General features: G+C 42.3%; 2 protein-coding genes across 6 annotated transcripts in view; both read right to left on the minus strand.

The window, feature by feature from the left end:
- Positions 1 to 4,668, minus strand: part of vash2 (vasohibin 2) — a 24,044-nt gene extending 19,376 nt beyond the window's left edge. Inside the window, exon 1 of the mRNA XM_030344744.1 lies at positions 3,550 to 4,668. Coding sequence (XP_030200604.1) covers positions 3,550 to 3,876 — 327 coding nt within the window. The 5' untranslated portion in view covers positions 3,877 to 4,668. The remainder of the gene's footprint in view (positions 1 to 3,549) is intronic.
- A 255-nt stretch (positions 4,669 to 4,923) lies between these two features.
- Positions 4,924 to 16,021, minus strand: LOC115534118 (uncharacterized). Of its 5 annotated transcripts, none has more exons than XM_030344784.1 (10): positions 15,875 to 16,021; positions 15,461 to 15,761; positions 14,906 to 14,941; positions 14,397 to 14,447; positions 13,075 to 13,149; positions 8,647 to 8,766; positions 8,514 to 8,545; positions 7,519 to 7,572; positions 7,154 to 7,243; positions 4,924 to 6,237 (listed from the first exon to the last, which is right to left on the minus strand). In XM_030344784.1, the coding sequence occupies exons 2-10, from the start codon at positions 15,756 to 15,758 to the stop codon at positions 6,118 to 6,120; spliced, it is 876 nt and encodes a 291-aa protein (XP_030200644.1). In that variant the 5' UTR covers positions 15,759 to 15,761; positions 15,875 to 16,021; the 3' UTR covers positions 4,924 to 6,117. The 5 variants fall into 5 exon arrangements, with proteins under 5 accessions (XP_030200644.1, XP_030200643.1, XP_030200640.1 ...); XM_030344783.1 differs by having other exon boundaries at positions 14,397 to 14,450; XM_030344780.1 differs by having other exon boundaries at positions 14,397 to 14,450; positions 15,861 to 15,984.
- Between the last annotated feature and the right edge of the window lie 312 nt (positions 16,022 to 16,333).

A 16,333-nucleotide genomic window follows, 5' to 3' on the forward strand; every position in this document is an offset into this window, starting at 1 on the left:
TCCCTCTATCTTCGGAGGTGCAGATGAACAAAGGTGAACAGAGGTCAAAGGATTTGGCACACTAGTTACACTAGCCTCTCTCTCTCTCTCTCTCTCTCTCTCTCTCTCTCTCTCTCTCTCTCTCTCTCTCTCTCTCTCTCTCTCTAGCATAAGAGCATTGGAATATGGCGGAGAATAAGAAACAAAAAATCCCATGATGCATTTGGATGTACAAGCCCTGCACATCTTGCCAACCTGGCCCACAGCTCGGCCAATGTCCGCTTGTAAACACTAACTGTCTAAATGTTTTCTTCCTCCTTATGGCCAAATCATGAGATGACTAGCCAATCAGAAACAGGCACACACGTTGATAGAGATCTGCAGAGGGACGGACTCTTTAAATAATTAATGGACTTGGTAATAGACATGGATATATTTTCACAACAAAAGTCCAACCTTCCTGTCCTTCTTCGAGTAGGTATCCCATTATCTCTCAATCTATTTTATAACAGCCCAACTCCATTCCTACCCCACTTCCTCTCATATCCTCTCTCTCTCTGGTCACCAGCTGTCCCGGTGAGGCCCGTGGGGAGCCGGGGGCTTTAGCAGGAACCTGATGCCCAGCTTGTGATATCTCCCCCTAGGCTCTAACAGTTGCTGGTCTCTCCTGGTTGGAGGGGCCCCGGGAGTCCATGTTTAACTGGGTTTGAGTGAACAAGCTCATGTTGGGTGTATGCTAGCATGTTAGGTAGGCTAACAGCCCCGGCCACAAGCCGTTTTCATTTGTTGTCGGTTTTGATTGGTGTTTTGGATATATAAACGCAAGTCTTGTTTTTATGTCTTTATAAATGATAGTCACACACACACACACACACACACACACACACACACACACACACACACACACACACACACACACACACACACACACACACACACACACACACACACACACACACACACACACACACACAGATCATGTTTCTTACTATCTCTTAAAAGGATATCCTAGGGCATACTATTTGTATGACTTCATGGTTCTTGTGTCTCGACAGCTCATTTTTCTAACACAAGGAGGTGTCCGTCATTCAGCCAGCCATTGGTCAAGATAAGTCCTGTTGTTTACCTTGTTCATTAGACAATCAATAATATTGATTGGAAGGAACAAATCACACCACAAATTACCACTACACGAAAAGAAGGTCCCAGACACCTCGTGCACACCTGTGTGTGTTCTAGAATGTAAGAGAACGCAGCATGTGAGGGAATTCATTCAGCATGCTGGGCAGTGTAGCTTGATTGAATGTCTTTTTAGCATGTTTAGATATTCTGCATAGTGTGTCATATGGGGCCTCAGTGATTCTTTCAGACAGGAAGATTGCCTTTAAGAGATTCTCCCTGCACTCCCTGCACAACACACAGAAAACCTCTCCGGCACAGCGCTACAGCTTAAGAGATTCAAACACCCACGCTATCGTCAATGATTCAGGAAGAAATCCTCCTGACCAATCACAATGATATGGGTCAGATAACGTAAGGTTTATCATCCGGTCTACCCAGAGAACCAGTAGCTCCAGTCCCTCCAACACCAGGGTTAGGATCCTATGGCTGGATTACCGATTGCATGCATCCTAGTCTGTGATTCAAATATACGATTGCATTCACTGAGGCCTATCGCAGTCTTTGAAAAATAGTCCTGGAAAGCGGACTTCTCTCTATGAAGGTAGAAGATGTTAGCATAGTTAACATGTTGGCATGTTTAGATACTTGATTCTGTTTAACATGTCAGGCTGACTCAATAGCATGCTAATGAACTATGCTAGCAGGCGACTGGTGTAAAAAATAATTCTCTGACACCCAGCTAGTCTTGGCCAGGGTCAGCAGGGTTAGCCGAACTAGATGCCACCAGTTCTCATTCTGCTTCTACGCGTGTGTGTTTGTGTGTGTGCGCGTGTGTGTGTTTGTTCCCCATTGAGGCCCCCGCGCGAGGCAACTGTTGCTATCTACAGATTATCCACCATTAGGGGGGATTAATTGGTGACGGTGCCAACCTTTATAGACCGCTAACGAGGGCACGGTGGGAGGGGGCGCCATGAGGCCAGTGTTTGTTTAACCCGTCTCAACATTTAGCCAATCACAGGACTTGCCACAGTATGTGTGTTTGTGAGGTTTGTGTAGTGGTGACTTAATGCATTTTTCATAACCGTCACAGACTACCACAGGTTTCTCTTTCTCCAAGTCTGAGCCCTTACAATACTTTAACAATTCATAATGTGATGTCCCTTGAACATTATTTCGCAATTATTATTATACATGCTGCGTACATGTGTCCTTTTATTATCAGTAAGAACATACACATGTGTTATATCAATGTAATATATATATATTAACCTTAAAAGTTGCCAGTTACACTCTCTCTCTCTCTCTGGCTCTCTCTACCATTCTCCTGTCTAACTTAACCTGCACCTTTCTAATCCTTTAAAGTTATTTTAACACCCGGGCCAGTGTTTCACCTGCTGTAGCCACGGGAACTGCGCAACGCTGACACCACACACGCATACACTCGCACACACAGTTATCAGGTAACATATCTGCATTTGGGCCCGGCAGCATTCACAAACTGTTAGCTATTAGAGGCGTTCTATGTTTACATGGAAAGAGAAAAACGTGGCTTTAATTTGGAAAGAACTGTCAAACGTGGCTAAAGGAGAGAGGGGCGGTCAACAATGCTATTAATCTCATAACTGGTGGTGGTCCTAACCTGTCCCCCTCCGCTTCCCAGTAGGTACTATTGGTGGACACTGGGAGCTGCCCAATAAAACCACAGTCTTATATTGGTGGACCCTGAGAGCTTCCCATTGCAACCACAGACTTGTACTGGTGTTGCTTCTGGTAGCTGCCCAGTAAAACCACCATCTCCTTCTGGTGCACAACCACACACACACACACACACACACACACACACACACACACACACACACACACACACACACACACACACACACACACACACACACACACACACCTACACACACACACACACACACACACACACACACACACACACACACACACACACACACACACACACACACGCTCGCCTCTGCAAAAAACGCAGCTTTACTCGGCCAACTGAATGAAACTTGAGCTGCCACACACTCATCCATCCTGCTATTGTCAGTCAACAATGAAAAAACACGCGACCAAACGACCCTATTCCAAACCCACCCACCCCACCACCACAACCATGGTGAACTCTCACAAAAAAGTAAAATCACAAATAGACTGCTTCCCACATTTTAAATACATCTGTAACAGTCGGTCTTATCGGACGTAGACTACATTGAAGGGGTAGTAGGCTAATATGAGTAAAAAGTAGTCTAAGTAGGCGTTGTCTATTTTAATAATAATTATTGGATGCACGCATACTTTCAGCACTGTAGAGGTAGCTGCTGTTGGTCTGTCGGTCTGCCGTGCGTTATTACGCAGGAGAAACGCTATTTAACATGATATTCATCACCTGCCACTTAAATTGATATAGTAGGATCTACCAGTAATCAGCCCGCTTACTTTAGGAGGATATGCAGCGTTACGAATCCTGTCCACCATCTCCTGGCCCTCGGGATGCACGTTAGCGACGTGCGTCCACATGCGCTCCCAGGTGAGGGTCTCGATAGGGAACCCGGTCCGGTTCACGTAGAAGAGCACCCCGCCGTCCTTCTCCTCCTCCTCACCTGGCGACCGGGGGCTGTTGCTTGCCGGGGACGCGGACGACTGCTCCCCGCCGCCGGTACCGTAGCGAAGGAGGCAGTGGGAGCTGGTGCTCTTGGACCGACCGTGCCTGCTCAGCTTGACCGGCGACGTGCCGGACCGGCTGGGGGAATTCGGCCCGGTCATCGCTCCCAAGTGCAACACAAGTGACAGTAGTAGACCGCCGGCGGGGTTAAAAAATCCTCATTGTCTGTCCGTTGTATTCCTGGTACATGTTGATATACTCCAAATCAACGGTTTCCCTTGGCAATAACATCAATAGGCTACATTTAAAAGTAAGAACCCGCATTTCACATTATCAAGTTACACAAGGGACCAGGTGGTTAATACGAGCAATGTTGCTGGCAATGCAGCAAATTTGCTTTTGTTGGGACAATCCCACCGTTTACGCGTTTCTTACTGATTACCTGCGGTGAAATTCTGAAAAACGTCCGATTTTAAAGGCACTCGAACCAGGCGAAGTTGCACACAGCCTTCGTTAAGTCCGTTTCCCTCACGCAGTTGTAACTTCTACCTTCCTAATCTTTACTCCTTGGTCTTTTCCTACCCTGCGGGGGTCGTCGACTCCCATCGCCGCCGTCCAGAAAATTGAGCCCCGTAACGCATTCCTGTTCACCGGCAGCCTATATGGCACCTGTCGTGTCAACTGTCTCTCTAAAATAAAAACACGTCTGCATCTATGATTAAAATCCCTTAGTGCCTCATCTCAGGGATTAATCTTTGGAGGGTATTAATCGATAATACTGTCACTGTTGTTCTGGATTTTGTATCCCCGGCAGCCGGGAATGGGTTCCGTGAGTTTTCATTGGTCGAATCGACAAAGAAGGCGGGCATAAGAAAATGTCAGACCATATTTGGAACATATGCCGTCCTGTCATTGGTGTGAGTCGTAAATGAAGGCGTCAACAAGTGAAGGTTGCAACAAATGGGATATTTTTTTCTTGTAGTATTGAAATTGATTTGTTGACTGCTTCTTCGAAATTTTTATTCTAACAGAACACAAACATATGATCTATTTTGCAGTTTGTATTCAATCGAAATATATGTTGACGATTAACTTGTATCTGACGTGTGAAAGGGTCCGTCCATACATTTGGAAGAAAAGTAACCGTTATTACTGAACAGAAGTAGAACGCTATGTTAAAGGTGCTCAAATCAAAGCAAACAGGGGCATTTTGTTGCAGAAATCTTTAGTATAAAGCTCACCAAATTACACTCAATACTATTAACATAATTCCAAAACATAAGGTGTCATGCCTATCCAAGCAATAGGCTACGTGTTAACTAAATCTTTGAGTTAAACTAATCTTTGATCCACATCCATCACTTAACCACACGTAATACGGTGAATTTAACGCTTTATGTCCTTTCGATTAGGTCTCGCTGTCGGTGTTTAATAAGAACATTTATAGAGCTACTTTTTACAAGTCCCCATCAGTTTAGTCTATGGCGCCCTCTAAAGGCCATCTAAATACAAGCATTTGTATTAGACAAGCGACACTACTGTATTGATTCCAGTCGGGAAATTCAAGTAAATTATAATTCACCTTAATTAACTTTGTTGATTGGTAATAACCGGCCTACTTCATGGTAATTAGTTGCACTGCTGCGAGCAGGGCAAGCAATTCCCTTGCATACTTCTTATTACTGACAAACCCGCAAGCAAGGCAAGTAGGCCTACTGTTCTTTCTCACACTTCTTCTTCCCTTTCCGGTGTTTCACCGGTCTCTATCTGCTCGCACAAACAATGACATAGAAAGTCAAAAAAATAGGAAGTATAGTGAAATAGTGTGCTAAGAATTTTCTAAGCAAAAAATGGAAACCAAGTAATGTGTATAAACTGCATCTACTCCCTCAATATTTACACAAAATACACATATTGTACATCAAAATGATAAACTTGATGAGCTAATTAGGCAATACTTTTTAGGATATTAAACTTTTGAATTTTCCAATGCACACATCGCACACAACCTTCAACGGGACGTCTGTGTTAACAACAGAGACAAGCTGAGCTCACAAAGTGGTCGGAAATAAACTGCTGGTAGCATTGAACTAGTTCATACATTCACAAACATACGTACACATACGGGAACATAATGTACACATAGATAAACACAGATATATAGACACTCATAAGCATGTAATGGAATATAAGTACAATTTCTTCAGGAATTGTAGGTTTTCCAGTTTACATTTCCCTCTTATCTTCTCTCATACGAAAATTCAGCAATTCATTCAGCAATTATTGATCCAATTTATTTTCTGAAGATTACTATTAATATACTAAACTTGAATACAACCTTAATTGCTACTGCCGGTTGCTGTTGGCTCTGTTTTATCAAGTACTCATCTACAGATGTTTTGTCATTTTCCCCGTTTGTTGACGGTGGCGTAGTGTACGTCCACATCACCAGCCTTCTCTCCACCTCTGGGAGAGGCCCTCACTGAGGAGTAGGTCACTGCATCGCTGGAATCGTCCTCAACCTATAGGGTGGCATGGAATGCTGTTACATGGAATGTCGTGAAGCCTTATATCATTGCATGGAATAACTTTTATATCCTACACTATGACATGATTGTAATGGGGGCGTTTAGCAGAACCCAATTGCACAGACAGAGACTGGCGCAGGATGAGTACAAGGCTTTATTTGGGGACAGGATCGTCAGGCAGAGGGTAGTCAGCAGGCAGAGGTCAGCAACGGGAAGGCAGATGGACAGACCAGGAATAGGGAATGGGTAAGCAGACAAACCGACAGGGTCTCGACGGCAGGCGGGATAATCAGACAGGCAGGGGTCGGCAACGGGGGGGGGCAGGCTGGTGGATCAGGAGCCGGGGACAGAGGAGCAGACAGACCGACAGGGGCTGGGCAGCAGGCAGGATAGTCAGACAGGGATCGGCAACAGGCAGCATGGGAGAAGAATCTGGAGTCAAGTCGCGGGAAAGCTCTGAGAAACTCTGGAGACAATCTGGCAGGGAATATTTGGAAGGAGAGGACTGATATAGGGGGAGCACAGGGGAAGATGGTTGGGTTAATTAGGAGAGATCAGGGTGGCAGGCAGGTGAATGGGAAAACCAGGGGCGGACCATGACAATGATGGCCTGTGCTGTGACATGGTACTATTTGGTGACCGGTCACCACATAGTACCATGTCACATGTCGCGAGAGTCGTGATACAATGACATAAGATGACACCATGCACTGTGATATGTCGTGGCGTTATGCGATATGCGCTCCCGTCAGTTATGCATATGATTACGTATATATCATATGCTGCAACATACATGTGAGTAGTAACATGATGTGGCAAAAAGATAATGCATACTTTAAACTAATGACATTATTTCAGCTGCTAATATTATTGACTTCTTGTGGTGTGCTTCCACTAGGAGTCAGTTTACCTGTGCTGTAGCCACGCTCCTCTGTCCCTCAGGCAGGACAATAGAGGCGTATGTTGGACCTCCGCCCTGATCTCCGTCCACACTGAGATGCTGTGACACGGTCAGGAGTTGTGGAGTTAGACGCATTAGATTCATATTCCTTAGATTTTGTATTATGCTCAATTCAATTACTTTCATTATGTCATGCCATAATTACATGGATAAATTGCTTCAGGACGTGTGTGTGTGTGTGTGTGTGTGTGTGTGTGTGTGTGTGTGTGTGTGTGTGTGTGTGTGTGTGTGTGTGTGTGTGTGTGTGTGTGTGTGTGTGTTTGTGTGTGTGCGTGTATGTGTGTGTGTGTGATGAATGGATGAGTAAGTCTCACCTGGTCATGAAGGCCTCCTATGACTGGTGGGGTGTCCCTGATAGAGTTCAGATCCTGCACCCAGTACAGGAACCCAGTTACTGATCAGCTGGTCTCACCAGTGGTGGGGTCCCCAACAGCTTTTGGCCAATGACCCCATTTTTAGATCAGAACCATTTTGTGACCCCAACACATATTATGCATCTGCTAATTGTTTATCCCAATGAACATAGATCATGATATTGAAGACCCAGTGGATTTTCAACCTTGCAGCAGTTTGCTTATGGTTATGTATGTATATTTCTTATTTTATTATAAAGAATGTATTAAATATAAGTCATAAGGCAACCCCATTTCCATATCAAGCGACCCCAAGTGGGGACCAACCCAGAGGCTGAAAACCCTGGTTTATACAACCCAGTGGTTATAACTGACGCTATATTGCAGTAATGATGCTGTTGTAAACTGTATTGTTGTAATAATGCTACTTGTTAGCATTATTATTTTGTTATAAGCAGACTTTCTTTATAACTATGATGATAGAATAGGCCTGCAAGATAGTCTAGTGATTATGGTGACTTCAAGCCAAAAGCTTCTGGATTTTAACCAATGCCTAACTACAAGATGCCAATGTCCCTACCTACCCCTTAATTATCTTAGTCGCTTTGGATTGAAACAGCTGTTTAAATGACTGAAAAGGATGTTCATGTCCTTTTAGAAATGATTCAGATTCTTCATCTCAACACAGCCGGGCTGCAGATGTGTTGTTTGGTCAGCGTTTCCAACGCTGCAGACCTTCATACGTCACAGCGTAAGGGGAAGTCGTTTTTATTTTTGTATCTCGCGGTCAGCGACTGTCTGATTATTAACACTCATGCCTGTGGCCACCTTGAGTTATAATGATATGTTGTGTAGCATTATAACCACGGAATGCCCCTCTACTAATATTGAGCTAGATGGCTTTATTGCTATTTCTTATTCAACCAAATAGTTTAAGTTTTGTCTTTTAAACTTACAATGGTTGTGGTGTCCTTTGGCCTCTTGTTTCCTGTGAAGAGAAAGCCACAGTGAACGTTTCCATGGTGATATAAACGGTGTGTAGACAGATGTAGACGTGACAACATGATGGTGTCAATGGTCTCCTCTCACCTCTCCTTCTGAGCCAGCGAATGAGGAGAACCAGGCCCACGATCAACAGGACCGCTGTACCCAGCGCTACCCCGACTCCTATATACAACCCCCGGGACGGTGGTGCTGTAGGAGATCCACCTGCAACACAGGAAGAGGTTACCTTCCTCTCGTTCATAGTCGGCAGGATCTCAGATGAATTAAGAACCTACATGGGTAGACCTATGTTGGAAACCATAGAAAATGACTAAAGGTTAAAACCGACACACTATAGAAACGATTTGATGATAGAACACAGAATATTATCCTAGTTTTAGAGGTTGACTCCCAGCCAAAAGGTTCTGGTTTTGAACCCCACTTTGACCCCACATTTGTGAACACATTTTACACTTTTGTGAAGATGTTTATGTTCATGTCCTTTAGAAAAGATGCAGATTCGATGTCTCACAGCCATTTCATTTGCAGACGTGTTGCTGTGGCCATCGGTTGACATGCGGCCAGACATTCATCTGTCACAGCGTATGGGGAAGTATTTTGTGTGCTGATGAAGTTGTGAAAACGTTGTGTTAGATGATCAGATCATTAACACACATCCTATGGCCACTATGAGTCAATAGATGTTAATATATACAGCTTACTTTGGTTTCTAATTGAACTATAGCCTCATAACTAAAAACCTCCTTACTATAGGAAAATATTTCATAACCATTGAAACGAATGTTTCAATGGTTATGAAATATACCATTGAAACATTAAAAATGTATTTTAATGCAGATTCTGCCTCACTTATTTTTAATAGCAAAATAACAGCCTACCACAAGACAAATAGCAGCACTAACTGGAAGTGACCCAATTGACTGACCTCCACTACCAAGTCCTCAGAGTTACATGATGGATAAAGACACCATTTTAAAACATGGCTCCTCAAGATAGAGATGAAACACCTTTCACTGTGGTTGAGGTTGGGATGTGCTTGTGTTTTTCGCAAATGAAAATTGTGCCATTGTCAATAGCAAATAAAACATGAGCTCAGATCCGTATTGTTCCCAGGCTACATCCCACCCAAACTAGTTTGCAGACATGCTGCAATGGTTGTGGTTAATGAAGCAGGCCTACGTCACTGGCCAGCTCTGTGTTCCTGTGAACCTGAAGTAGGAAGTGTGATGGTTTCATAGGGTTGGCTGTGGTGATGGTCGGACCGTTATAACACATATGTTGATGATTTATGTGACCTAAATCCACAGATTAAGAAAGAACACCATTTTGAAACACAATACAAGATAGAGATGAAATACCGTTCGTTGTATTATGTGTTGTTGGTGTTGTTGATGTTGATGGGGGCCTTGATGTTGGGCTGCTGCTGGCTGCTCCTTGTGGATTAAAAATCAATGACAGAACAAAGAGAAACATGGAACAAGTCGTCAGCTACTTGTTAAGGTGTTTGACTCCCAGATAAATTGGTTGTGGGTTATTGAGGAAAAACTGTTTTGATCCTTTGTGGTATGGTCGTCTCGTGCTAGGTATAACTAGGAGAGTGGTAAATGTTCAACACGTGGTTTATTCTAACAGAGACACAAGGTAAACGGGCTTGTGTTCTGGAGGTGGTTCCTGAAGCATCTCCCGAACACAGGTAAACAAACCGTTATATTGGGAGTGGGCGGAGCGGTAAATAGGCCACGCCTACCTGTTTTAACTGACCCAGGTAAACCTTCGATCTGTCTGGGCTTAAACTGAAATTGCAAAGTGGCCATGTTTGTAGTCTTTAACTTATCTTTAAAATCATTAAAACCTTATATGGTGCGGTCCATTATGTTGTAAAGAAACTGTTCATAATTGTTGTTTGCTTGACATATGTCATCAGAAATAACATAGACTAAAATAATATACATCAGGGTTCCAACCCCAATGTCCACACTACACAGCCTGACTGTCATGGGGTCCTTGAGCGAGCTGCCCCTAACCCCTACCTGCTCCTTAATGACATGTTTCTAAACTCACTGTTTATATACCTTGACTAAAGCATCTTCTAAAGTGACTCAATAGAGATTTTGAGTCACTTTCATAACTCCATGTACGACGTTTCTATACATAAATGTAAGCACTGTGGCAGAAGTAATGCAATATTTAGAAAGCGTAATCTTGTACTTTTGATACTCAAGTACTTTTAAAAACAACTACTTCAGTACTTTTACTTAAGTAGACATCTGACTGTAGTATAATGGACAACAACTGACCTCCACTACCAAGTCCTCAGAGTTACATGATGGATAAAGACACCATTTTGAAACATGGCTCCTCAAGATAGAGATGAAACACCTTTCACTGTGGTTGAGGTTGGTGGGGATGTGCTTGTGTTTTTCGCAAATGAAAATTGTGCCATTGTCAATAGCAAATAAAACATGAGCTCAGATCCGTATTGTTCCCAGGCTGCATCCCACCCAAACTAGTTTGCAGACATGCTGCAATGGTTGTGGTTAATGAAGCAGGCCTACGTCACTGGCCAGCTCTGTGTTCCTGTGAACCTGAAGTAGGAAGTGTGATGGTTTCATAGGGTTGGCTGTGGTGATGGTCGGACCGTTATAACACATATGTTGATGATTTACGTGACCTAAATCCACAGATTAAGAAAGAACACCATTTTGAAACACAACACAAGATAGAGATGAAATACCGTTGGGTGTATGTGGTGTTGGTGTTGTTGGGGGCCTTGATGTTGGGCTGCTGCTGGCTGCTCCTTGTGGATTAAAAATCAATGACAGAACAAAGAGAAACATGGAACAAGTCGTCAGCTACTTGTTAAGGTGTTTGACTCCCAGATAAATTGGTTGTGGGTTATTGATGAAAAACTATTTTGATCCTTTGTGGTATGGTCGTCTCGTGCTAGGTATGACTCGGAGAGTGGTAAATGTTCAACACGTGGTTTATTCTAACAGAGACACAAGGTAAACGGGCTTGCGTTCTGGAGGTGGTTCCTGAAGCATCTCCCGAACACAGGTAAATAAACAGTTATATTGGGAGTGGGCGGAGCGGTAAATAGGCCACGCCTACCTGTTTTAACTGACCCAGGTAAACCTTCGATCTGTCTGGGCTTAAACTGAAATTGCAAAGTGGCCATGTTTGTAGTCTTTAACTTATCTTTAAAATCGTTAAAACCTTATATGGTGCGGTCCATTATGTTGTAACGAAACTGTTCATAATTGTTGTTTGCTTGACATGTCATCAGAAATAACATAGACTAAAATAATATACATCAGGGTTCCAACCCCAATGTCCACACTCCACAGCCTGACTGTCATGGGGTCCTTGAGCGAGCTGCCCCTAACCCCTACCTGCTCCTTAATGACATGTGTCTGAACTCACTGTTAGTACACCTTGACTAAAGCATCTGCTAAAGTGACTCAATAGAGATTTTGAGTCACTTTCATAACTCCATGTACGACGTTTCTGTACATAAATGTAAGCACTGTGGCAGAAGTAATGCAATATTTAGAAAGTGTACTCTTGTACTTTTGATACTCAAGTACTTTTAAAAACAACTACTTCAGTACTTTTACTTAAGTAGACATCTGACTGTAGTACTTTTACTTGTACTTGAGTAAAATTTAGCAAGGGGTATCTGTACTTTTACTCAAGTAAGGAAGCTGTGTACTCTGTCCGCCTCTGCCATCAGTTCACATGCGGCCAGACGTTCATCTCTGTCACAGCGAATGGGGAAGTATTTTGTGAGCTGATGAAGTGGTGAAAACGTTGTGTTAGATTATCAGATCATTAACACACATCCTATGGCCACTATGAGTCAATAGATGTAAATATATACAGCTCACTTTGGTTTCTAATTGAACCATAGCCTGATAACTAAAAACCTCCTTACTATAGGAAAATGTTTCATAACCATTGAAACAATAATCATGCATTTTAATGCAGATTCTGCCTCACTTATTTTTAACAGCGAAATAATATCCTACCACAAGACAAATAGCAGCACTAACTGGAAGTGACCCAATTGACTGACCTCCACTACCAAGTCCTCAGAGTTACATGATGGATAAAGACACCATTTTGAAACATGGCTCCTCAAGATAGAGATGAAACACCTTTCACTGTAGTTGAGGTTGGTTGGGATGTGCTTGTGGTTTTCGCAAATGAAAATTGTGCATATGTGAATAACAAATTAAACATGAGCTCAGATCCGTATTGTTCCCAGGCTACATCCCACCCAAACTAGTTTGCAGACATGCTGCAATGGGTGTGGTTAATGAAGCAGGCCTACGTCACTGGCCAGCTCTGTGTTCCTGTGAACTTGAAGTAGGAAGTGTGATGTTTTCATAGGGTTGGCTGTGGTGGTGGTCGGACCGTTATAACACATATGTTGATGATTTACGTGAACTAAATCCACAGATTAAGAAAGAACACCATTTTGAAACACAATACAAGATAGAGATGAAATACCGTTCGTTGTATTATGTGTTGTTGGTGTTGTTGATGTTGATGGGGGCCTTGATGTTGGGCTGCTGCTGGCTGCTCCTTGTGGATTAAAAATCAATGACAGAACAAAGAGAAACATGGAACAAGTCGTCAGCTACTTGTTAAGGTGTTTGACTCCCAGATAAATTGGTTGTGGGTTATTGAGGAAAAACTATTTTGATCCTTTGTGGTATGGTCGTCTCGTGCTAGGTATGACTCGGAGAGTGGTAAATGTTCAACACGTGGTTTATTCTAACAGAGGCACAAGGTAAACGGGCTTGTGTTCTGGAGGTGGTTCATGAAGCATCTCCCGAACACAGGTAAACAAACCGTTATATTGGGAGTGGGCGGAGCGGTAAATAGACCACGCCTACATGTTCTGACTGACCCAGGTAAACCTTTGGTCTGTCTGGGCTTAAACGGAAATGGCAAAGTGGCCATGTTTGTAGTCTTTAACTTATCTATAAAATCATTAAAACCTTGTATGGTGTTGTCCATTATGTGGTGAAGAAACCATTCATAACTGTTGTTAGCTTGACATATGTCATCAGAAATAACATAGACTAAAATAATTTACTTCAGGGTTCCAACTCCAATGTCCACACTCCACAGCCTGACTGTCATGGAGTCCTTGAGCGAGCTGCCGCTAACCCCTACCTGCTCCTTAATGACATGTGTCTGAACTCACTGTTTATACACCTTGACTAAAGCATCTGCTAAAGTGACTCATTAGAGATCTATATCATTAACTCTCATTTAGAAATTATGCAGATTCTGTTGCAACACTTGCTCATATGCTTCCCTGTGGTGAGTGGCTCTAAGTCTGGTCACACACGGACCGAAATTCAATTTGGTTTTGGGCAAGGGAAAGTATTTTTGCATGCAGAAGAATGTGGGAAAACTTTCTTGGTGATGCAATGAGAGATTGTCAGATTGTGAGAACACATACCCGGGTCAGTAGTGTCACATGTTACTGATAATGAACTTGGTTTTGTCTCTGGCTTATGATAACTCAAAACCTCTTAACTATAAGAAAACACATATCAACTCAGCCATCACTTGATGCAGAGTGTGTATCCAGCCTGACTCATGCCCCTGCAGACATGTTGTTGTGGTTAATAAAGTACATCTCTGACCAGCTCTGTGTTTCTGTGAAACAGATGTAGGAAGTGTGATGGTTTAATATTCTTGGTTGTGGTGAAGCTAGATAGTTAGAAGACATAACTTGATGCTACAAGTCCTCAGAGTTACATGATAGATTAAGACATCATTTTGAAACATGGCTCCACACAATGGAGATGAAATACCTTTCACTGCTGGAGTTGTTGGTTTGGATGTGCTTGTGCAAGTTGTGTTTGCTACTCCATGTGACAAAACAAAGAGAAACATGGAATTAGTAAACCATCACAATAACTCTTTCCAACGAATATGCTTAAAAAAAAACATTTTAGACAAGGGATGAGAGTTTTTTCCTGCTGGTGTGTGTGTGTGTGTCTGTCTGTCTGTGTAAGTGTGTGTGTGTGTGTGTGTGTGTGTGTGTGTGTGTGTGTGTGTGATATTTTTCTGATTTATAACTGAAGTTCATGTCTAGAACTTAACTAAACACAAAACAAAACAGCAAAAAATAAGATATGTCTACAGTTTTAAGTGCAGATTTTAGGGTGTTCTCATCATATTTGGTGGTGATAATGTCAGAGATTCTCATGTTCCTAATGCTGGCATGCATTCATTGATTCATCCATCAAGTCCTCAGAGCTACATGATAGATAAAGACACCATTTTGAAACATGGCTCCACAAGATAAGAGATGAAATACCTTTCACTGTGGTTGTGGTTGATCTGTTTGTGCTTGCTGCTCCATGTGGATTAAAAGCAAAGAGAACAAAGACCAACATGGAATCACTAAACATACATATATTAGAATATAAGGAATAAAATAATAAGAAAATGTCCACAGCAATATATCTGATATTTCCAAAGGGAAAAAAAAGAGAAACTATCTTAATCACTCTTTTTCAACAACTAAACCAGCTTCAAATATATCCTTTTATAACAGGGTGGAGGGTTTTGTTCTGGTGGTGTGTCTGAAGGCCAGATATTTGACTGATGAATAACTGAAGACCATGAGGCTTGAAGACTATAAAAACTTGAGAAATAAAATAATGTAAGAAAATGTTGAAAGTAAAAAAGACAGCTATTTAAACTGATAAAAGTTAATCTCATAGTCACACAGGATTCTCAAAACTCAATCAGAGGACCCTATATTCAAATATTAATAATTGAAATACCACACAGGTCATATTGTTCACATGGAAGAGTTTTAACCCAAAAGTGTTAATTAAGGTTAGTACATAAGAATATAAATACTCACTCATTAGCTCTAGTTGATGCGTTGCATGATCATGCTGTACATCTGCTGATGGAAAGGATCTGCAGGTGTAACGACCTACATCTTTTCTCTTTCTGAGAAGCTTTACCTCCAGAGAACACTCCTTTGTAACATGTAGTCTTCCTTTCTTGCCTTCAGACTTAAACTTCCCTCCTTCAAACAATGTATCAGTCGTACCATTCTTGTAACTGAACAGCCAGGTAATACTGGAACAGTCTCTCGGAGCCCCATCACATGATAGAGAGACACAATCTCCAGCTCTGAACTCTGTTTTTTCCATGATCTGAGGAGAAAGTTGATCACTTTATCACATGTGCCATTGATTGGAAGGATATCTGTGAGAGAGAACAATCAGTTATGTAATGATAAGCGGACTATGCACCTTTTTGTCCTTACCTTTGTGTGGCAGAGAGACCATATCTGTCTGTCTGTCTGACTGATGACTCAAACTACTGCTCACTGTGTGGAGAGCAAGGCTTCTTATAGCGAGTGTTGTCTCACTTCCTCAAACCTCTTTACTCTTCTCTTTCTTCACACAAGAGATTATTTGGTACAGTCATGGAGTGTTAAAACATATTGTAAAGTAAATTGTGTAGATGGCAAATAATAGTTTTTCCTATTTGTTTGCAAGGGCATCTCATCAGTGATACAAAAATATGATGGTTTACCTTTGCTAGCGCTTAATAGCATAGGAAGTAGCCCACATGTGAAATGCTTTGCCTCTGATCTCAAACCATTAAGTTGTATCGTCTATTTTTGTTGAACATATTTATTGAATATCAGTTCAATGTCATTACCAAATGATAACATAATGCACAATGGTGATGAGCAGGCCTGTTGTATTATTTTCACTGT

This window comes from Gadus morhua, chromosome 21 (assembly GCF_902167405.1).
Source record: "Gadus morhua chromosome 21, gadMor3.0, whole genome shotgun sequence".
Lineage (NCBI taxonomy): Eukaryota > Metazoa > Chordata > Actinopteri > Gadiformes > Gadidae > Gadus > Gadus morhua.

Bases quoted from the DNA above. Each gene is read 5' to 3' on its own strand.
- LOC115534118 (XM_030344780.1), bottom strand. From the start codon at position 15,896: ATGGTCTCTCTGCCACACAAAGGTAAGGACAAAAAG. The intron at 14,942-15,460 runs GTGAGTATTTAT...CACATGGAGCAG, and splicing joins GCATCAACTAGAGCTAATGA to CAAGCACAAACAGATCAACC. The intron at 13,150-14,396 runs GTATTTCATCTC...TTAATCCACAAG, and splicing joins AACAACTCCAGCAGTGAAAG to GAGCAGCCAGCAGCAGCCCA.